This window comes from Camelus ferus, chromosome 7 (genome assembly GCF_009834535.1).
Source record: "Camelus ferus isolate YT-003-E chromosome 7, BCGSAC_Cfer_1.0, whole genome shotgun sequence".
Lineage (NCBI taxonomy): Eukaryota > Metazoa > Chordata > Mammalia > Artiodactyla > Camelidae > Camelus > Camelus ferus.
In genome coordinates this window covers 79336576-79359317 of record NC_045702.1, presented here as the reverse complement: position 1 = coordinate 79359317, position 22742 = coordinate 79336576, and the positions used below count along the sequence as shown (strand labels likewise).

The 22742-nt window shown below is 44.3% G+C and overlaps 1 protein-coding gene across 4 annotated transcripts in view; it reads left to right on the top strand.

The window, feature by feature from the left end:
- The window catches only part of VPS41 (VPS41 subunit of HOPS complex), a 178463-nt gene extending 156644 nt beyond the window's left edge, over nucleotides 1-21819 (top strand). Inside the window, exons 23-30 of one of the 4 annotated variants that reach the window (XM_014559811.2) lie at nucleotides 4792-4846; nucleotides 5543-5683; nucleotides 6987-7123; nucleotides 18764-18863; nucleotides 18967-19011; nucleotides 19500-19555; nucleotides 20458-20537; nucleotides 21042-21819. In XM_014559811.2, the coding sequence (XP_014415297.1) occupies nucleotides 4792-4846; nucleotides 5543-5683; nucleotides 6987-7123; nucleotides 18764-18863; nucleotides 18967-19011; nucleotides 19500-19555; nucleotides 20458-20537; nucleotide 21042 (615 nt within the window). In that variant the 3' untranslated portion in view covers nucleotides 21043-21819. Of the gene's footprint in view, nucleotides 1-4791; nucleotides 4847-5542; nucleotides 5684-6986; nucleotides 7124-18763; nucleotides 18864-18966; nucleotides 19012-19499; nucleotides 19629-20457; nucleotides 20538-21041 lie in introns of all 4 variants that reach the window. The other 3 variants (XM_032484254.1, XM_032484253.1, XM_014559810.2) reach the window with 3 other exon arrangements.
- Nucleotides 21820-22742: the final 923 nt, after the last annotated feature.

Sequence of the window (22742 nt, the reverse complement as noted above, 5' to 3'; positions counted from 1 at the left end):
GTCTTTAAAAAAGACAGCAGTCTCCCGGAAGTGTTTCTTGTGCTTTATCAGATGTGCTGTGCTTTCATGAAAGTTCCTTATTTTTATTTAATCTCTACAAACGTGCAGGGAGGTGGATAAAGTCATTTTATACGTGACAAGCTGAGTCTGTAGGAGTGGAAAGAAACAACCCAAAGTATAGAGCTAATAAATAAGTCAAAGGGCTAAGACTCGGGACCCCGGGTCTCTTAATTTCCGGTCTCATATTCTTTCCACGATGGTGAGGAATCATTTTTCAGGTTTACAAAGTTAATTAAAATAATAATAATAATGATGATAATAACAGATATTCCTTAGTACTGCAAGAACTGTGCATCAGTCTTTAAACTGTCCGTCCTTCCATAATTCCCAGCTGTGGTCATTGGGCACTAGTTTTCATTCGCAGATCTTATTTGCTTATGCCTAGAATAGTTAAGAATAGCAGCTTTATAGCTCCAGCAAGTTAAGACCTGAATTTATGACCTGTCTCATATCAAATGGCATTCACAAGGTGGCAGTGTTTATGAATTTGGAGGAATAAAACCAGGAGATGCAAAGTTTATAGATTTTTTTTTCATTGAAAAAATTTAACAAGACTGGATCGAGGATTACAGAGTCAAGGCTAGGTGGAAATTGTTACATAATTTATAGTTGATCAGGTTTCTGTTACTTCCCTCCAAATTTCTAACTCTGTTCCTTACGTTTACATTAAATCAGGGAAAGGAAACTTAAAATATTATTTTTGCATCATTTTCCACTCAACTCCTGTTATTATTCTGTCTTGTCACTTCAATGTTTTCTACTATAATTTTCTGCTTGTGCACACATGTGTGTCTCTATATGCCTTTAAAAATCTTAATTTCCCTACTCTTTCCACTAGAGGGAGCACTGTGGCCCAGGAACAGTCGAGAATCTAAAATAAGAAAACAGGCTTTTGTGCTTTTGTCAATCATAGAAAAATCCTATGTACCAGAAATACTTTCTTCTTACATTTTACTCAAAATTTCCAGAGACTTCTAGAGTCTAGGGTCTTCCTCGACTTTCTCTTATATGAGCAAAGGATAATTTAAGATACTGTTAGAAACAACTCATAAAATGTTTAAAAATCTGTGAAATTCAAAGACTCAGGTGCTCTTTGCGCTTGGTGTTCCACACCTGCTCGCCTTCCAGACCACTCTTGACTGCAGACTTTTCTTCCCACATGAATCGTCATTTTCGATAGCATCCTAAACAGCTCCCAGCAACGTTATACCGTAGAATGTGGTGCAGTGGTGGAAATGGGCTACCAGCTTCTCTAACGAAGTAGCCACTAACCACAGCATGGCAACTGAGCATCTGACATATGGATGGTGAGGAACTGAAGTTTCCATTTAATTTAAATGCAAATAGCCACATACAGCAAGTGGCTACGGTCTTGCACAGCTCAGGTGAGCCTTCAGACTACAAACCCTCTTTGTGGTTTGAGACACGCATGTTTTCAAGCATCCTCGTGTGCTCAGGAAAAGGATGGCTCTGTTTGAAACTTCTAAGTGGGACTTTAAAGGGTAAGTTTGCAGGCAGTTTTGTGCCTGGAAATTTAATAACAAACCACTGTAAGCATTACACTCATCTCTGTGCACATTGTCTTTCTCTAAACGTTCTACCTGGCCAGTTGTGTTACTGTTTGCTGTTTGTCCTGAATGATGTGGTCTTCCCAGACCATAAACTGTTTCGCCCATCTGTGTCTCCAGCAGTGAGCACACATCTAAGCCCTCAGCTGGTTTCCCAATCATTTTCCTCTTGGAATAGTCCCAGGTCCTCTGACTTCAGATACTTTGCTTTTCCCGTTACTGCTAAACTTCTCACATGTACATCCTGTCTCTGCTCTAGTGTCATTCTGGGAGAGTTCAGAGTTGGTAAGAAAGTTCCATTCTTTATGATGGTGATTTACAAGTGTGACCATATAGAGATTGGGAAACCATCTTTTAGATCAGAATGAGTGAGAATTTCCCAAGTATTAGTTAGAATTAGGTTTGGTATGAGTGATTTTAGAAAAAGAAAATCCCCGACTAGTAGTGGCTTAAACAGAGGAGCAGTTCAGTTCTGTCACACACAAGTCACACTGGAGGGGCCCTGCTAGTGGCGGCAGGCCATGGGATCAGGGACCTGGGCTCTGTTCTCTTGTTCCCCCACCTCGTATGACCTCAACCTCATGATGTAGGAGTATCGTGTGTTTCCAGGAGCGGTCTGGATGAAAGAATTAAAAGTAAGAAAGCAAGGGGTTCATGTGCACTGCTTCTTCAAGGACATTCCCAGAAGCTTCCGCCCCACCCTTCTGTGTCATCTCCCTGGTGGACTGTACTCACGTGGTTCTCATACCACGGGGGTGACCTGGAGGTTTTAATTCTAGGCAGTCACACCCCCACCTAAAATCTTATTATTATAGAAGAAATGGGTAAAGGACACTGGGAGACAACCAGCTATTTCTGCCAGGTAATTTTTAAAGGAATCGTGTGAATAATCGAATTAGCAGTTTCTTCCTCATTGCAACCAGGTCATCTCATTGAAATGACTGTGCACTTTGAAACATTATCTTAGCTTCACTGCAATTCTAAAGTAAGGTGCATTGTAATTTTTGCCCTTTATGTTTAGTTTGGGTTTTTCCCCTTTCCCTTGATCTCTGTAGTCTTTGGGTTTTTTTCTTCTTCCCTTTTAGCTGTTAATCTCCAACCAGAGACACAGATTTAAAGTTATATTCTGCACAAATACTTAAAATCAAAATCAAAAATGTCAAAACTAGTTCCAACTGTTATTTCCCAAGACAGATCATGGTGCTGAGAGAGCCAGTGAACTTGGACTGTTCTTTTCATCTCCTTGGTTCTTGTTTCTAAAATATTTTTGATTGGTTGTTTTTAAATGACTCTGCTAACTATGTGACTCAGGAATCTTCCTCCGAAACCTTTTCTGGCTGCTCATCTATTTAAAAACATTGATTGCACACTTACTGTGAGCCAGGCAGAAGCCCGGGGCTGAGAGCACACGTGGCCCCAGCCAACAGAAACCACGACAGTTAGGGGGGCAGTTCGTTGCACCCGTGAAGGGTGCCGGGTGCAACAAGACTAAGAACCTGGGATCTGACCCGAGTGGGGTCCAGTGAGTGCTTGCCGAAGGACCTGCCGGAGTGGGGAGCGGGGGCAGCATTCCAGGCCGAGGGACCACAGCAGAGGGATGGGCAGGGCATGGATCGAGCTGCACCGAAAGGCGGGGCCAGATGGCAGAAGCCACAGGTAAGATTCTGGGCTTCAGGTCAGAGGAACGTGGTGCAGGAAGGTCACGTGGCGGGGTGTGAGATGAGGTTTCCTGGTGAACCCTTACTCACCATACCACACCCAATTTGGGTGCCACCCCTTCTACGAAACTTTTTACAAGAGGCCACATCAGAGCCCATGTCCCCATCCGTGCACATGACCCTCCATTTACGCTCCCCTGGCCATGGGATTCTCTGCTGTCGCGTCACGGTGACCCTCCCTGGACGTTGCGCCCTTAGGGGGAGCGCATGCTTCTGCTCCTGAGCCTCCTCCTCCCCCTCCTCCCCGTGGTCCTCCTCTTACACGGGCGGCAGCAGTGTTTTTGTTACTCTCTTTGCATCTCCATCCAGCCCAGCCCTCTGGGTGCAGTCAGGGTGCGCCATTTCATCCAGGGTTACTGAATTCTGTATACACAGAATGTCTTTTCTCTTACACTTAAGGAGATGCTGTCATCTGTGTGGTCCCTCATGTCTTGATCTCCCCCTTTTTCTTCTTGATTGTCAGATTTTTTTTCTCTTTTACTTTTTTTTATGTAGCTCCCTGTGCTATACAGTAAGTCCTTGTTGTTTATCTATTTTATATATAGTAGTTTGTATCTGCTAATCTGAAATTCCTAATTTATCCCTCCCCCTCCCCTTCGGTAGCCGTAAGTTGGTTTCCTATGTCTGTGAGTCTGTTTTGTAAATAAGTTCACTGATACTATTTTTTAGATTCCACATGTAAGTGATATCATACAGTATCTGTCTTTCTCTGTACAGACTTACTTCACTTAGCATAATTCCCTCCAAGTCCATCCATGTTGCTGCAAATGACAAAAATCTATTCTTTTATGGTTGAGTGGTATTCCTGTGCGTACCCCATCTTTTTTATCCAGTCATCTGTTGATAGAAACTTAGGTTGCTTCCATGTCTTGCTGTTGTAAATGGTGCTGCAGTGAACACTGGGGTACACATAGCTTTTCGATTTTCCTCTTTTGACAGATCCTTGAGCAGAGTTCTCTCTTAGACCCTGTGAGCCAGCAATAGAAATATTCCCAGTGTGTGTTTGTTTATGTAACAGAGGTCCACTGAGCTATGGGACGCCCCATACTGGGACCGTGCAGCAGTGAACAGTAGTCTTTTCCTGGAGCTTACAATCCATTGGAGGGAAAAGGGGCTTAAACCAGTGGCTGTGAATTAGGTGGGGGCAGTGACATGAAGAAATATCACATAGAATAAAGAAAAAAGGCCTCTCAGCATCTTGCTTTTCTGCCTTTGCTCGTGGAATGTTCTGAGTTAGCAGTTCAGCTGTGTAGGGTCCAGCACCTCACCTCTCTGAGAGGTGGATGAGGATGGATACTGGCACAACCCGAGGTTTGCTTTGTTTTGTTTTTAAAGGGAGGCAATGGAAAAATTCTTTCAAGCATGTATCTTTAAAAGTGACTCTATTAATAATTTGTTCTTGTCTGGTAACCCTTAGTAACATGTTTACCCTGTGTTACTTGAAGGCTCTTGAGATCTGTCAACAGAGAAACTTTGTGGAAGAGACAGTTTATCTTCTGAGTAAGTAGCTTTTATTCATTTTGGTTCCCCAGAGACTAAGAAATGGGGATGGCAACGTGATGTAAATTGTCTAAGACTGGACGCAGGCTGTGGACCAAAGTAACACAGAGGTGACAGCCTCTTTTGTATAAGAATTCAATATATGGAAGAGGAGACTTCACAGCTCAGTAGAGAAGGAAGCATTATTTAATAAATGCTGTTGAGGTAACATACTAGTATTTTGTAATAAACAACACTAACAGTCACACCTTACAACATAATCAAAACAAATTATAGATGAGTTGGGAAGTTCATTCTTTTTTTTTAAATTATCATCAGAAGGAAGGTAGACTCTGATAGACCTGGATTCGGATTCCATATCTGCCCACTTAGTAGCTGTATGATCTTGGCAAATTACCAGCATTTCTATGTCCTCTTTTATAAAACAGAAACATTAGTAGAACATAACATACCTCCTAGGAGTGTTACGTGTTCATGTGAATTACATCACTTAGTCATCACTTCACGTGAGTACTGGGCACAAAGTAAACACCCGGTAAGTAGGAGAAACTTATTTTACCAAGACACGGGCATCATATAAGGAAATACGCTTTTGTCATAGCTGTCCGGCTGTGTGAACAAATGAAGAGAGATGTTATTTCTCTGAAAGTGTTTTATTTAAGTATTCTAAATACAGGATTTTTCACACTTTGCTAGGCCGCATGGGGAATAGCCGAAGTGCCCTGAAGATGATCATGGAGGAATTACACGATGTTGACAAAGCCATTGAATTTGCCAAGGAGCAGGACGATGGGGAGCTCTGGGAAGACCTGATTTTATATTCCATCGACAAACCACGTAAGCAGGAAAGCCATCTGCGATTGTAACCCTTTGTCTCTCAATTTAGCCGGTTGTGTCTAGAGTAAGAATTATCTCAAGTGCATCGAGTTAAAAATACGGTGAAGTATCTATAATGAAAGTAGGCCAGGTGCACAGCAGCGATGTCCAGCCCTTCTCCTGTGCCGGGAGGCCGGCCCCTCAGCATGTCACCTTACCCGGAGGTGACAGAGAGCACGTGATTGGCGTGAGCCTATTACCTGTGCTCTGAGGAGTGTATTTTTTACCTACTGCACCCAAATGGAATCAGCGTGAACTGGCTTAGTGCTGATTTTGGTTTGTTTGTACACAGGGGACAGTTATTTTCAAAGTGTATACAGTGTAGCTCTCACCAGGCCTCCGTACAGAACTCCTTACCCGGCACTGGACACTGGCCATTGGCCATGTTTGGAGGTTTGCTCCCATCGTGTTCAGTGTCTTTCCTGCCCTGTTCTATCAGTGCAGCACCAGGACTGTGTATTTGCTGCCTCCTCTTGGCCATCTGCCTTGGGGCTCCCATTTTGGAAGGAAAAGCAGTCACCTAAGAGTAACGCACGTCCTTCCTGAAGACAGATGTAGGAATGACTCAGAAACTAGCAGTCATGGTTTCAGATCTTTCCCTTCCCTTTTTGGGAAGGCTTATCTCTGCCAGGATTTTCAAGTTCTAGAAACTGCTGGTATGACTGTTTTCTTTTTTAGTAAGAGATACAAGAGGATAATGTTATTCAAGTCAATTTCAGATTAAGGTACTTACATACACGCGCGTGTATCTTTAAAAATCTGGGTCAGCATGACAGTTTCATTTAAGGCTCTAAAAGGAGACAAAGTGGGGATAATGAAACATATTGTGAACCTGGGCCTGGCCTGGGTTTGTGTTTGAGTTCGAAAACTGCTAGCTGTGACCCTGGATGAATTAGTTAACCACCCCCACTTTCCTTTCCTTTCCTTTCCTTTCCTTTCCTGTAAAATGGGAACAAGGAGCACTCCTATCCTTGCAGAATACTGGAGAAAAGTATGTGACAGCTGAGCTGGTCAGTGCTCAGTAAAATAGTGGTTGCACCTTTGACATCAGACTGGATTCTGAAACAATCATTTGTTTTCCGACTGTTTCTTCTTTAGCTTCTCTGTTGAGGAAAGTAAAGGAAGATTTCCTCTTGGGAGGATTTAGACATTCAGATGGTTTTAACACTTCCTTAAAGGAAGTAACTTTTCTCTTTGAGTTACTTTTGGCTGGAGGTTGCATCACCTGCACTGCTTATGTGCTGTTTTACGTGCTGTCTTGCAGCGTTTATCACTGGCTTGCTCAACAACATTGGCACGCATGTTGACCCCATTCTCCTGATTCACCGCATTAAGGAAGGAATGGAGATTCCCAATTTGAGAGACTCCTTGGTTAAAATTCTGCAAGACTACAACTTACAAGTAAGTCTCCTTTCTTGGACAACTGAGCCTACTGAGTGAGCTGACTGACATGTTTATCCAGGGCAGGGTTTATTTTAGATACCAATTCGATAGTCACATTTTACTTAGGCCCTTTTAAGGAAGCCATCATGTTTTTAACCCTCCCCAGATTTCCTCTTCTTGACGAGCAGTCATTCTTACTGTGGTAAGTGTAGCATGTTCTCGGGGAGGTACATGACTAATTACAGGGGCTGTTAGCTCAGGCCATCCAAGCCATTTTTAAGTAGCATGAGCATTGTGTCCATTTGGAGGAATTAAAATGTTTCTCAAATAATTCAGTAATTTTCTTGAAGCCACTCGATAACCTACAGGCTGAAAGATGCTACTGTCCAGGATTTTATTTCAGCTTGTGTCTGTTTTCTAGAGTATTACAACTTTCCTATACACAGTAATTCCCAGTAATTTGTGATAGGAGCAATGGAACTCATTTTTTAAAAATATATTTTTATTGAGGTATAGTCAATTTATAATGTGTCAATTTCTGGTGGACAGTACAAGATATTGAATATAGTTCCCTGTGCTATACAGTATAAACTTGTTTATATATTAGTATCTGCAAATCTCGAGCTTCCAATATATCCCTTCCTAACCCCCCCCTTCCCCTTTGGTAACCATAAGGTTGTTCCCTATGTCTGAGTCTATTTCGTAAATAAGTTCATTTGTTCTTTTAAAGATCCTTCATATAAGTGATATCATATGGTATTTTTCTTTCTGGCTTACTGCAGTTCAAATGACATTCTCCAGGTTCATCCATGTGGCTGCAAATGGCATTATTTCTTATGGCTAAGTAATACCCCCACTGTATAAATATACCACAACTTCTTTATCCAGTCCCCTGTCGATGGACATTTAAGTGGTTTCTATGTCTTGGCTACTGTAATAGTGCTGCTATGAACACTGGGGTGCAGGTGTCTTTTTGAATTAAGGTTCCCTCTCGATATATGCCCAGGAGTGGGAGTGCTGGAACATACGCTAAGTCTATTTTTCAGTCTTTTAAGGAGTCGCACTATGGTCTTCCATAACGCCTGCACCAGACTGCATTCCCACCAGCAGTGCAGGGGGGTCCCTTTTCTGCACAGCGTCTCCAGCATTTAGTGTCTGTGGACTTTTGAATGACGGCCATTCTGACTGGTGTGAGGTGATACCTCATTGTAGTTCTGCTTTGCATTTCTCTGATAATTAGCAATACTGAGCGTTGTTTCACGTGTCTGTTGGCCATTTGTATGTCTTCATTGGAGAATTGCTTGTTTAGGTTTTCTGCCCATTTTTGGATTGGGTTGTTTTCTTCTTGTGTGAGCTGTTTATATATTCTGGAAATTATGCCTTTGTCAGTTGCATCACTTGCAAATATTTCCTCCCATTCCATAGGTTGTCATCTTGTTTTGCTTGTGGTTTCCTTTGCTGTGCAAAAGCTCCTAAGTTTAATTAGGTCCCATTTGTTTATTTTTTCTCTTATTTCTGTTGCCTGGGTAGACTGTCCTAGGAGAACATTGCTGAGATTTATGTCGGAGAACGTTCTGCCTGTGTTTTCTTCTAAGAGGTTTACAGTGCCTTGTCTTATTCCAGATTTTAGGGGGGACGTCATTATTTTCATGTAAATAATGAATATGTAAATCACAAAGCATCCTGATCTTTTCCTTAAAAAGCCTCTAACAATGACGGTATTTCAGAATGCTGGTAGCTTTCATAGAACTGGAAACTATTTAAAGCGCCTTTCTTTAAATATTCAGACGGTTCCTTCTTGATCTTTTTTGATCTTTTGAAAATGAGTTTTTGTGGATAAAACTGCTTTCATGGGAACAGAGATTGTGCAGGTAGAGCTGAAAGACAAGGTTGTGGGGAGGGGCACGTGATGAGGGTTTGTGGGCTCGTCACCCCGTCACCCCCTGAAGGGCGCAGGGTAGCAGCTGCCTGCTGAACCCGGGGTGGCAGCCTCAGATTGCAGAAGATAGTATCAAGAAGGGAAGGAGAGTCATAAAGGGTTGACAGAGCTCGAGGGCCAAGAGCTGGTGGCCAGGGAGTGGGCCATCGTTACGTTAAATCTCTAAAGGAGCTACTGTCAACACATTCAGAAAGTGGGGTGAAGGCAGAGGGCACTGAGGCGTGCAGGGGAAGGCGGCCGTGAGCCTGGCTCCAGCATCCTCCTTGAACTGGGCAGTCAGCTTCAGCAGGCGACTGCGGTGTCCCTGGGTGACACAGCATGAAAGAAGAGGTTTTCCTGAAGGTGGGAGGGAAGAAAACAAGAGCCTTCACGCAGGAGGCTTGCGGAGGAGAAACGGGAATCTGGTTCAGACAAGCAGGCGGAAGATCTGCTCTGCCCAGTGGTGCCAGACAAACAGGTGCACCAGGGGGAGGCTACTGAAGGGGGGATGGGAAAGGCAAGGAAGGAAGGGGAAGTGTGGGAGTGGGTTAATGGCCAAGGAGAGGTGACAGGAGGGGCCTGCATTTTGTGCGGCGCCCACAGGATGTGGGAAAGTGGTCCAGGCAGACACTGAGTCACTTACTTCTGCAGCCTGAATTGGGCTTTCGGGAAAGTGGTTTCGGTGTCAGACATTGTAAGCTCTGGGTGTGAGGTTGGGTCTGCCAGGGACGTGCTCCACGTTGCAAATTCCAATTCGTTGAGAAGTCAAAGTGTCTCTGAACAACTCTACCCCAGGGCAGGTGACGAAATAACTACCCCTTCTCTCCTCCCGCTGTTGTGCGTGCAGCGTAGCCTCTAGGTTGAAAAATGTGCCTTACTTTTTTCTCAGCCTCTGCAGTGCCTATAAAGACACCTAATAGCTCCCTCTTCCTAGGCTCTTTCCAGAGAACCAAGCTCTGGGGCATCACTGGGTCTTACTGCTCATTCATTTTTTATGAATATATTTGCATAGTTCTGAGTCAGCCAGGAGTAAAAATAATTATTTGGTGCCAAGTGAATTCAACATAAAATATAATTAAGAGGATAAAATATTGATTTAGCAGCTGTTTAGTGGGTAACTTTTAAGATGTACTGACTCAGTACAAGAGTGGTGGTGTGTTCAGGAGGCTAGGAGTTATTTAGCCAGTGGGTCCGAGGAGTGGCGGCTGCCTGTAAATCCCGGACCCCGTCGCGGCCTGTGGGAACAGCTGGATCTGGAGTCTCCTTGGTGGCGGATGCAGAGAGAAAATGCTGCACTGGGGCAGGTTCAAAGAATTCCAGGAGGTACTTCCTCCTTACATATGAAGAAAGCTTGGAACTATTTTCCTTGAAAAAGGCTACTTTTTTTCATTAGTGATCATTTATATTCTTTCTCTAGGCAACCTACTAGGGATCACTGTAAAATAACCACTCTATTTATAGAGATTTATAGAGGAGCTTGAAGTTTACAGAAAGGCTCCACCCTTTTAAGAAAAACCTGTTTAGTCTTTTTTTGTTCCTTTCATAAAACTAGTTGATTTTCATATGTTTTTTAGCCCCCAAAATTTAGAGAAAATTTTGCAGGTTCATGAATTTGCAAGAATCTGGAGCTTACTGTGCATGGGGGCAGGGGGAATGACCCTGAGGGACATTAAAAAACCATTCAGTAAACAAAGGGATCTGTAGTCAAATGTTAGAGAAAGGTTATCACAGGGCTTCTCAGCACCTTATTTTGCCAATTTGCACTGGGAAACTAAGGGCAGATTTACAGGAGCGGACACAGCATTTTAAAACTTACTTGGCCGTGGAAAATGCTTTGAGAGATGACTCGTTAGTGAATTGCTAATTGCAAAGAGAGAAGGCGGAGAGAGAGCTGTGGGGGAAAGAAACTTAAAATGAGCATCTCTTCTGCTTTTAAAGTTTCATGCAGCAACTTTTCTCAATTGAAGTATAGCATTTGGCATGTTACACGTCTATGACACCATTAATCAGCCACATTATCTGTTAAAATTTTTCAAATTTAACTTATTTTCGTATGTTTTTATACCTTGTTACGTTGTTAGTGTAATGTAACAAAACTCAAAAGCTTTATAAGTAAGAAAAAAGCAGCCCATGTCATACTTCAGTTTCTAGGTATGATTTCAAGGACAAATAGCATTTGTTTTGATATAAATTATATTTCCATCTTTACATTACACTGACCAGTTTCCAAATTATTTTTATGCTGTTTATATTTGTAAAACATTGGTTATTTATAAGTTTAGCATTTGTATACACTTCTATTGCTTTTTTTTTCCTCTTAAGAATTTTAGCATTTTTGACAGTCTTATTTGACAGTCATTTTCATCTTCACAACTGTCCTTAAGGAACTGTCATCTCCATCTTACATAGAAGAAGACAGCGTCTCAAGAAGTTAATGACTTGCCTGTCTGGGAAGGTGATGAACTGGGTTTGAATCTGGATCCTCTGGCTCTGTCTTGTATGTTTTTCACTGGTTGTCCCCTTGGTCTCTGGAGGTGCATTCATTGTACTGGCAGGTTACAACAGAAGAATAGAGAGGAGTGGCCTGGAAGATGAACAGGTGGGCCTGTTTAAAGAGCTGTGGACATCATGTTTGCAGACCTAGATTCTAGTCCTAGCTTTGCCATTAACAAGCCTGTTGATCATAGGGAGGACACAAACTTTCTGGATCTCAATTTCCCATTAGATTAAATCAGCATTTGTTCAGCCTGACTGCTGCACCGAAATTATCTGAGTTCTTTTTGAAGTTACCTAGTTTCAGGGACCACCCCAGATCTGCTGGAGAGGATGAGGGGCTATGTCCTTAAACTACCGTGGTGTTTCTTATACACTCTGCGTGGTACTGACATTTAGGAACCTCGAGATTAGATGATGTCTAAAGTATCTTCCTTCTCGTAAGTTCTCAGTAGAGTCCTTTCATAAATAACACCTTTTTATAGTGAATGCAGCTGCTTAGTGTTAATTTAGTATTTCTGTATAAATCGCTCCTAATACTTAGTTTGGCATCTGTTTATAAAGTAGCTTAGATTTTTAGGTATAACTTTTTTAATGCAATACGTTTGTTTATAAACACATATATTTAAATATTTGGGTGCTTACTGTGTCAGATGCTGCGCTGGGTACTTACAGGGCCTCCCCATACTGTCCCAGAGGGCAGGAGCTGAGGAGGATGCAGCCGTGTGCTCGAGCAGCTCACCATCTGAATTACTGTTTCTAGAAGCAAAGAGTTTTAACATCTCCATCTTGTTAAACTTCACACGTGTACACACACAGGTAAACCGACCCCAGACATCTCTGTGTCTCTCAAAGTTCTTTTCCCATATTTACATTTGCTACCATCCCCATATTCCTTCCTCATCTCCCTCCACTCTGAAGTCCAGAGACAAATGAGAGGAAATAGGGACTTCTTTTTCACCTGCCCTTTTTTCGGCCCACGTGGATTTCTTTTTGACCCACAGTATATAAGCGCTTCATTTCCGCTGAAAGATACGTTCAAGATAAAACCTATTTTCCTCCTTTTACATTACTGTCAGTTTGGCCTCGTCACAGCTGTTAGGCGAACACAGGTGGTCTGTGACAAGCAGCTGTTGCCCCTTTGGTCAGGGCCATGCACGCGGCCTCGTGCTGCTGTGAATGTAGTATGATGGTGCCGGTAACAGTGTGCTGGAGTGCCAACACCGGCCTTAGGGCCGTAATGTTCGCAACAAAAAGCAAAGCCTTTTCAGGTAAAATTCAAATCCCACAACATGCTGAATTAAATGATGAATTAGAAATTAGGTAAAACGGCTTCCCAGGCTAACCCTGGTGTCACACTGGGGGGCTGGTAAAACCAGGTAGCTGCGCGCCATTTGCAGCGCTAATGATACGCGCTGTGGTAGGAACAAGGCCATGTCAGCAAAACTCCAACATTCAAAGACTCTTTTTAAAGTGAAGTAGAGTTGGTTTACAATGCTGCAGGTGCTAACTGCTGTGTATAAAATAAACAAGGGCCTACTGTAGAGCACAGCGAACTATATTCAGTACCTTGTAATCTATAATGGAAAAGAATGAAAAGGACTACATGTGTAGATAACTGCGTCACCACGCTGCACACCAGAAAGCAACACCACACTGTTAACCGACTATACTTCCATCAAAGACTCGTTTAAAATAAAAATTTCAGGGACTTGGCAGTTCTGTATGGCGTTTTTTCCCACAGCAGCTGTTTCTAACGAACCATGATAACTTTGCTGATGTGCAGTCCTTTTACTGCTTTGTAACGTATCTGTATCTGTGAGTTTGGTGCTTTGCTTCTGGTTGAGATTATTATCAGTAATGATGAACTGCAGAGAAATTGGAAGGAAAAATAGGGAGAATCTAGAGTCTTGTGTTAATTTTCAACAGCTATCTTATAAATACATTCTTATTTAAATTTATAATAGAACAAAGTGTGCTTGTAAGTGGTTCTGGAAGCTAGAACTGATTGTCTTGAAAATGATGACAAGAAAAGAATAAAGGTGATGTTAATGAAAAACAGTTTAGAAACACAGACCTAAGGAGGGAAACAACGTAATATCAAGAAAATGAGAGTGGTTGAGAAGGATGTTAGGAAGAAGTTAGCCCACTGATTTGAATAATCGTGGAAAAATAAGGGAACATCCCATTAGGAAAATTCATCTTTGCAAGGTAGCATTGTACTTGCTAGGTGTATCTATAAATACCTCGTGAGATGAAAACTAATACCATCATGAAGTTGAAGAAAGAAAAGACCAGACACTGGTTTACTCACCTCGGTGATAGAGATCACAGAGCAAAGATGAACATGGTTCTGCCTTACCAAGTGGAGACGTTTCATAGAGGACGAGACAGAGATGTTTCAAGCTGATTTTAGTTTCTGGAACTGCTATCAGAGGCTGTCCAATACAAATGGTCAATTCGGTGGATACAGTCAGCAGATTAAACACAGCTAACAGGGAGAATTAAAGAACCAGAAGACAGAGCTGATGAAGTCGTTCAGCACGAAGCACAGACTACTTAAGAGACAGAAAATATAAAAGAGTAGTTAACAGAGACATGGAGGTTAGAATAAAAGTGTCTCATCAAAGGAGCTCCAGAAGAATCAAAAAACTAACAATAAATTAGGAAAATCTCTCACAAAGTCAATCAAGTAAATATTAGGAGCTAACAAGGGGGAATGCAGACAAGATCTAAAAACTAAGTGAATGCTAGTTTTCTGTCACTGTATGTGAGAACTCAAGCAATTCATGTTTTCCTGGAAAACTGTTTACCAAATTTATTCAAGAGCTAGTAGAACAGACCTGTAAGCACTATTCCACAACTTTTAGAGAAAAGTTTTATCAAAACTTAAAAAAACAGGCAACCCCTGTTTTGTATAAACTTTTCCAGAGAATAGAATGGAAAAGCTCCTCAATTTCTCATGGGATGCTGGTCTAACCTTGCCAGATCGCGGGAGGGCAATATGCAACAATTATAACCCCCCCCCCCTTTTTTTAAACACAAATGCAAAAATTCTACATCAATCATTAGCAACTTGAATCTGACCAATTATATTCAGAGGCTCACATCATAAATGTTATCAGTTCTCTCCAAAGTGGCCACCATCCATATATTCAATAAAATTCTAATCAAAGTCCCAAAAGAATTTTTCATCATCCTGAATTTTATATCAAAAGTAAAAGGCTAAGATTATCAAAGGAGAATAAAGAGGATAGACTTACCAGGTATCAAAGCTTAATATGTGAGAATGTACAATAGTATAACCACTTTGGAAAATTGACAGTTACTTAAAAAATTAAACATACACCTACTCCATAACCCAGCAATTTTACTCAGGTATTTACCCAAAAGATGAAGAGTGGGTCCACAAAGGGATCTGTGCAGGCAGACCTCAGTGATACTGTGTTCGTGGCACCGAAATAAACCAAGTACCTCAATAAAACTAACACGAAGTTTTTGGTTTCCCAGCACATAAAACAGTTATGTAAGTCTGCAGTATCATTATGTCTAGAAAAAGTACACACCTTAATTTTTAAATACTTAATTGCTAAAAAAAAATTGCTCTGTGTCATCTGACAACGAAGGGTTGCCACAAACCTTCAGTTTGTAAAAAAAAAAAGAAAAGTAATATCTACAAAGTGCAGTAAAGCAAAGCACTATAAAATGAGGTCTGCCTGTACAAGAGTGTCCTCTGTGGCCTTATCTTTAATAGCCCTACAGTGGAAACAGCCTAAATGTCCATCAACAGGAGAATGTACCTCTGACAGTTGCCTCTTGGTCACAAAGCAGACGCTGCATCTCCAGGCCTCCCATCCACACTGCAGGCAGAAGATGGCGGAAGCAGGACTTTTTCCTAATGAGGCTTTGTTTCTTCATTTGGGAAGGGATGCCTTCTCAGGCTCCATGCTGACCTCACTGACCACATCTATGTTCCAGGAGTGCAAGCCCACTGTGTATTTTAGTTGGACACACACTAAACAAAGTCAGAGCTGTGTCTGTAGAGGAGGAGGAGAAAAGGTGCAAGAATGTGTCAGCTGTATCTGTAGTACTGTATTTTCCAAAATAAACAGACCTGAAGCACATGGCAAAACAGTAAGGTATGTCCAATCTAGGTAGTAAAGACTTGAGTATGTTATTTTATTCTGCATGGTTGGAGCATTTCATGTTTTTACAAGAAAAACAGCACAAGGTACTCAGGATGTGAGTCGCAGTGATTCTGGTCCTTGAAGAAGAGAGTGCATGTGCCCTGGAATGTGTGAATAACATCAAGTTTGCGAGAAAAGAAAGGAGACAGGTGGAAGGTGAGAGTCCACAGCTGGAAAGACAGGCTGGGCAGGATGACCTTGGAAGATGGAAGACGTCGGAAATCACGTGTGAAAGTCAGAAAGCATCAGAGGAAACCTCTCTTACCCAACTGCTATTGGGTCTGACTTCCAGGCGTCAAGTGTTTTAGTCAAGGCATTAGTGGGAAATACCAAATGCACTCAGTCATCCCTCTATCTGGGGGGGAATGGATACCCTCCCACGGATACCCAAATCCAAGGATGCGCAATCCCTTATGTAAAACAACGCAGTGTTCGCATATAACCTATGCACATCCTCCTGGATACCTTAAATCATCTCTAGGTTACGTACAATACCCAATACAATGTAACTGCTGTGTAAACAGTTGCCCGCATGCGGGGCAAATTCAACTTTTGCTGCTTTGAACTTTCTGAAATTTCCCCCACCAATATTTTGGATCTGTAGTTGGTCGAATCCATGGATGCAGAACTCACAGAAATGGAGGGACAACTATATGAACTGCTGAGGGTGAAACTGGTGTCCAGAACAGCACATTTCTGATGAGTCACTGATGTAGCTGCTCCTGGGAACCCACAGTCAGCTACCCGATGCCTCACCGTGTGTCTGGTGCCGAACACAGCACCTACCTAACGCTGCGTTGTCCTGGTACAGCCCTCCGATCACCACCTCCGAGGGCCTCCGGACTGCCGCACATTTTACAGGATAAGTGACTCCTGCGCAGGTGATCGCCTCCTGCCCAGCATCCTGTAAATGAAAGTTAGAACGCTTTCATATTTTTCTGATTTGGAGCCTTGCGCTGTGTTCAGATAAAGTAGGGAGTAACATGCTAAGCTGTTCTTGTTGCCTCTGCACTCACGTTTTCCTAGAAGGTACTTTCTGGGGGCAGACAGGTCGTACCTCTTTTAGAAAAGTTTAAGCCTGGTGAAGAAACGGTTCCTTCTTAGTTTGCTTTTTTTTTTTTTTTTTTTTTTTCCTGTTTTCTTTTTTAAATTTGCAGACTCTGTGGCTTCTGCCTGGAATGCCAGGTCCACAGGTCTCCTGGATTAATCACACAGTGGGCCTTGAACACCCACTGAGGGCCAGAGCCAGCTCTTTTTGAAACTTTTTGCTGATTGACACTATTTAAGTTTCTATTTTAGTATTAGTGGCTGAGCAGCTTAACACGTTTGCTTACAAATTTTCTTACCAACATCAGTATTTCTTAGAGATCTTTCTTACTATATTTGTTTTCTCTTCCTGTATGCTTTCATGATGTCTGTTAAAGTTTTAATATCTTCTTAAGATGAATCAGAAAATTTCAATTTCTAGCAGCATTTTAATAAAACTTCACTGTTTCTCAATTAATGTGGAAACAGTAAAATCATGTAATTTCCTGATCATCAATAATACAAATGGTGGGTACAGAATTTTATTCTGGCTATCAGTTCTGTTTTCTTGGCTATTTGCCTTCATATACCTAGTGGGGGAAGCCCTCTGGCTGCCCTCACCCAGCGCCCAGGTTCGTGGGGATTTGAAAGGAGCGTTTGTTGTTACAAACGTCAGGGATGGAGGACCCACTTCCCTCCCCTGGGGGCATGAATTGACACCATGTGAAAGCAGAATGTCCATGTAGGTTTTAGAGTTGTGACTTTGGTGTGAAGAAAGGTGGGATGTGGCATCGCCGATAGCATTTGCTGTGTCCTGCCGAGTGGCAGTGAGGCTGCAGTGTCCTCATTGTGTGAGTGTCACGGCAGCTCCACGAGCTGCACGTGCAGTGAGACACACTGGACCAGGAGCGGAAGCTGTGGGTCCTTCCTGCCTTGAGCGTCTCCCTCTTTGTAGAGCAGCAACGCGTTCTAGTGAAAAAGGTGTGTCTGGCACACCTCACATAGCCTTTCCCAGTTTCCAATAAAATACCAAACAAAAACAGAAAAGGGTGGACACGCACACTGTGGCCAGAGGAATGGGTGTGAAAGGTAAAGGGGGCTGCCGCTCCCTGCTGTGCCCCACCTGAGAACAGGCAGGCAGCCTCTGTCTCCGTCACGCTCTCAGCTGGGAGACACCAAGTGGTTCTAACCTGCAACGGGCCGTCGTCCCAACGAGGCACGTCCGTTCTCCTCAGGTGACCCCTACTTGCTGAGGTGTCGCTCCCTCTAGTGATCCTCCAGGCGGGGGGTGGGGGGGGCGGATCAGTCAGCCTGCACAGTAACAGAGAGAATGTGGAAAGGAGCAAAGTAGAGTTCTAGGATAAAGACTAAGATGGATCTTGCGAGAGAATATTTAATATCTGCTCATTTTTCAGTCATCGGTCCCTTAAGAGTCACCAAATGTGAGGGTTCATGTAGTCAGTCCACACTTTACACACCACATTCATGGCACTCTGCTACATGGTCTGGATCAGATCGCAAGAAAAGGAAGACAGACCACACCCTGGAGGGGGTTTAGGACAGAGACAACGTCTGTTTAGCTTATCAGTCTGTGCCCTGTGCTTTGTACACGACAGGGACCCAGGATATATTTGTGCGGTAAATCCATGGACTTACGGAGCAATTGGGTGATCTCGGAGCAGCAGGTTTCCCATCCTGGGCAAAGATCTGGAGGTTGGGATGAGCAGATCACGCAGGGCCCAGACTCTGCCAGAGTCTGTGCTAGGAAGCCCTATACGGCAGTGACAGGGTTAGTTGGCACAGGGTCTTCCTGGCCAGACCTACGTTGTATACATGTTTATAAGCAAAAAATACAGAATTGTGGCTGGAAAGGCTGGTCCGACAGTAGCTGGAAGGGAGGGACTGAGGGCAGGGGACCAGCGAGCGCCTCTTTGGAGTATTTCAAACAACAATTTTCTGAATGTCCCAGTAAGGGGACTCCCCTCCTCCCACACCTGAGCCTTTCTAAGGTGGCTTTTACAATGTGTGCCTTAGATTCTGCTTCGTGAAGGCTGCAAGAAGATTCTCGTAGCTGACTCTCTCTCCTTACTCAAGAAGATGCACCGAACTCAGATGAAAGGCGTGCTGGTCGACGGTGGGTAAAACTCAAGAGTCCTACTCGCGCCGCGCGCCCTGCTCTCAGAAGGGACAGAGCAGAGAGCAGCGCTGTGTAACCCCGAGCGTGTGTTTCCCCGCAGAGGAGAACATCTGTGAGTCGTGCCTGTCCCCTGTTCTTCCGTCAGGTAAGCTCGGGGGCGGGGGCAGAACGGTCCCCAGATGTGTTAGTGGTGCGGGGAACGAAGATTTTGAAGTTAGCTAATTACGATTTAGAAAATAATGTAACTTTTGGAATAATCCCGCTCAGAGAAGAATTCCAGCCCACGCCCCTGGTCAGCTGCATGCCGGCGGTGCCCATGCCTTAGAGCTGAGGTTCCCAATCCCCGGGGGGAGCCCAACATCCACGAGCAGGCTTGTTAATGCTCAGCTTGCCGGTCCCACCCCCAGACATGCCGGTGCAGTAGTTCCACAGCAGGACTGAGAATCTGCATTTCCCACAAGTTCCCAGGTGGCGAGGATGCACCTAGTTCAGGGGCCAGTCTTTGAGGACCGTTTCCCGAGTGTAAAACCAAACAAAAAGAGAACTTACCATGGACGTATGTAGATTCCAAGGTAGAAGAACCGTGTGCATACCTGAGAGAAATTCTGTAGGCAGCTGTCCTTTTTCTTTCAGCTTCTCACTGCTGTGTAGTTCCAGGCATCCAAGTTATCTCGCATTTCAACGAAAACGTAATTACTTGCCATCTCACTGGAATGGTGACTCCTGAAAAAGACATACACGTTTGTTTATTTACAGTTCTCGGTACAGATCTTCACATAATCAAAGCATTTTTTGTTAAGGATCATAAGACATGAAAAGAGGAAATTTCATAATTTGAAAGCAGAAATTAAAGCACTGTCGTCAGGATGCTAAAAAATGCCTCTTGCACGTAAGGGCTGCCTAGAGGAGTACCAAAAGACCTTGTCTGCCCATTTACTGAGCTTTGAGGGGTTATGCAGCAGGGCAGGAGCACAAGAAGTCATTCCACTTCGGGTCTTTGCTGGAGGTTAAAAACCGCAGTGGGCGCAGGAAGCAGTGAGCTTTTGTAGCGTTTTCACTGAAAGAGCCCACGTGCCCCGCACTGCGTGGTCGGCTCAGATTCCTAATCTGTGAGGGATTCTCAGTCTTACCGGAACCAAGCTGGCCACACTGAGCCAGGACGGGCCGCAGCCTAGGGTTTTAGCGGCTCTGCCCTGACGTCAGTGGGTGATCTTGGCAAAGGCAGCAGGTAACTGGCAGAAAGCATCCTACAATCGACTAGAGTATGTGGAGTGTATCATGATGGTGTGGGCGGGGCTGGGGGAGGGAAAGCCAGGCACATACACCCCTGATGCACGTGTTTACAACAAATGCTGTCGCCTGTGCCGTGAAACTGTCCCCGGCGCGTAGCTGCAGTAACTAACTCGGGGGCCAGGCAGGTGAGCTGGGACAACCAGAGCCACACGACTGTCATGCCTGCCCCGCGTTCAACCACGTCCCCTGGCAGGAGTGCGTGTGTAAATCAGCAATCCCCCAAGGCAGCTCATTTGCTGGAAAATTAAACTGCTGCTGTTGCGCTGAACTCTCCTCCCTCTTCTGCCCTGCCCCCCAGACGCGGCGAAGCCCTTCAGCGTGGTGGTCTTCCACTGCCGGCACATGTTCCACAAGGAGTGCCTGCCCGTGCCCAGCCTGGTGAGTTCGCGGCTTGGCCACCGCCAGCTAGACAGAACCTGGCACGTCCAGAGGGGTGTGCTCAAAATCCTAACCACGGTCCTGCGGCTCTGCGGGTCCTCACAGTTAGATGTCACATCGCAAAAGTGAGCATGCCTACTTCTCCGATGCAAAAACGCTTAGTGTCCTAAACATCGTAAACCCATATCGACTCAAGTGAAATTGTTCAGGCAGACTTGATGACTGTTGAGCTATAGAGATGTGACACACAGAGAAAACCATCCTCAATTCTGTATAACTTTCTCACCCTGATTTCTGCAGTATGACACTTTCTTCAAGTCACAGAGTAACAGCTGGTGTAGACGGACTCCTGTGTGCAGCAGGGGTCGTCTCCAGGAAAATGAGTGACACTTCATAGCTTCTTCCCCCCCGCCCCCAGCCCCGCCAGTGCTCCCATATTTCCAAAGACAGGATTAGAAAGAGAGGATGTCCTCTTACAATCTGCGTTTCTCATTACATGTTTAGAACTCGCCTGCACAGTTCTGTAACATCTGCAGCGCCAAGCACCGGGGCCCAGGCAGCGCCATCCTGGAGATGAAGAAATAGCTCGTTCCGATTGTCCGCCTCTTCCTCGCCGCTGCTCTTGGGAGACTTTTTGCAGCAACCGAAGCTTTTGTTGACAGCAGTGCTGTTGAGAGATTTGTCCATATTTATGTTCTGCTCAAAAAAAAAAAAAGCTGCTTTATCTCCACCTGTCTCCACGTTTCTCCTTGTAGTTGATAAAGAAATTAGGGTTTTCCCCACCCATGTCTTGAACTATGTGGGTTCACAGTCAGTATTTCATCATTTATTTGTTTGGCTCCTTTCCTTAGGAGTGGAAACATCAGTCTGAGAGTCGGAAATGACTTTTTAGGTCCTAGGAAATCTGTCCAGCCATAACGTGGACCCCTGAGGGTCATCCCAGCTGGCGGAGCGCATGACCACTGTGGCTGTCCAGCCAGCCCTGCCGCACCCTGGACCTTGTTTCCCTCCTCTCTGTTGGCAACAGTTGTCGAATTCTGGGTTTGGCATTTTTTTTTTTAATGTCATCCACTGTGGTTATCTCCTTAACAGGCACTGAGTGAAACACTACCGTCACTCACTCAGTGATGTCTTGAGAATGATGTGAGCAGTCTGATGACGTCATGCAGTTTTATGTTAACTAGTTACAGGTTGTGTGTGTCCCAATAACCAGCCGTGTCTGGCCCTGGCAAGCACCCAACGTTTGTTGATTGAATAAATGTTAGCACTTCCTACTGTGAAAGACTCGCTTTTCTTGGGTTGCTCTTTAATCACACACTCTGGCGGCCTCAGAGGAATGGAAAAGTCTTAGAACCCAGAGTGGGAGGGACAATGGTTAGGTTTTGCTAGCAGGGAGGAAATAAGTGACACTAGGGGACTGTGATGCAGAGGGAGGGCGTAATGACGTCTCCTGTCGCCGCCTCTGGAAGCTCCGCTGTCCTCGCAGAGCACAGAGCACACAGGATAGAGGAAGAGAACCAGACACGTGCCCTGTCTCCTTGGGATGCACCGTCATCCTCTAACCAGTGAAAAGCATACTTGCTGGCCCCACTCTCACTGTCCATAAAGGAATAAATGCAGCGTTCTGCATGTGTCTTTTGAGGGAGAGGGTGGGATGCTAACTGAGCACCAAGGACGTACCAACCACTGAACGAGGCTCAGTAAGTCCCCTGAGCAACATCTCGTTTCATTCTCACGGACCCCAAGGGAGAAGACATTATATCCCTGGGTTTACTGACCGAGAAACCAAAATGCAGAGATGTTACCACAGGCTCGGGTGTGACCGCCTCACTTCAGAGCAGAGCTCTGCCTTAAAGAAGCCTAGGGCCGAGTTCGGAGGAAATACAAAGAACATCTCTTCACACTGGAGTTAAAAAAAAATTCGGTAGCCGGCAACAGACATTTTCTGTTACTCTTAAATATTTGGAACTGGAAAGGGGAGCAGGCAGGATGGTGAAGCAGAAGGAAGCTCTGAGCTCACCCTCCCTCCCCCATGAATACAGCAAGAGAGACACCCACAGACCCACCCATTCACTCAGCACCTGCTGAACTTTGACAGAACATCGCCTTTTTCAAAAGACAAAATTCATCACAAATCTGGTAGGAGGAAAAAACAAAGAAAAAGGAAATTAGTGCAGGGCCTGTCTCGTGGGGAAGGAGTGGCAA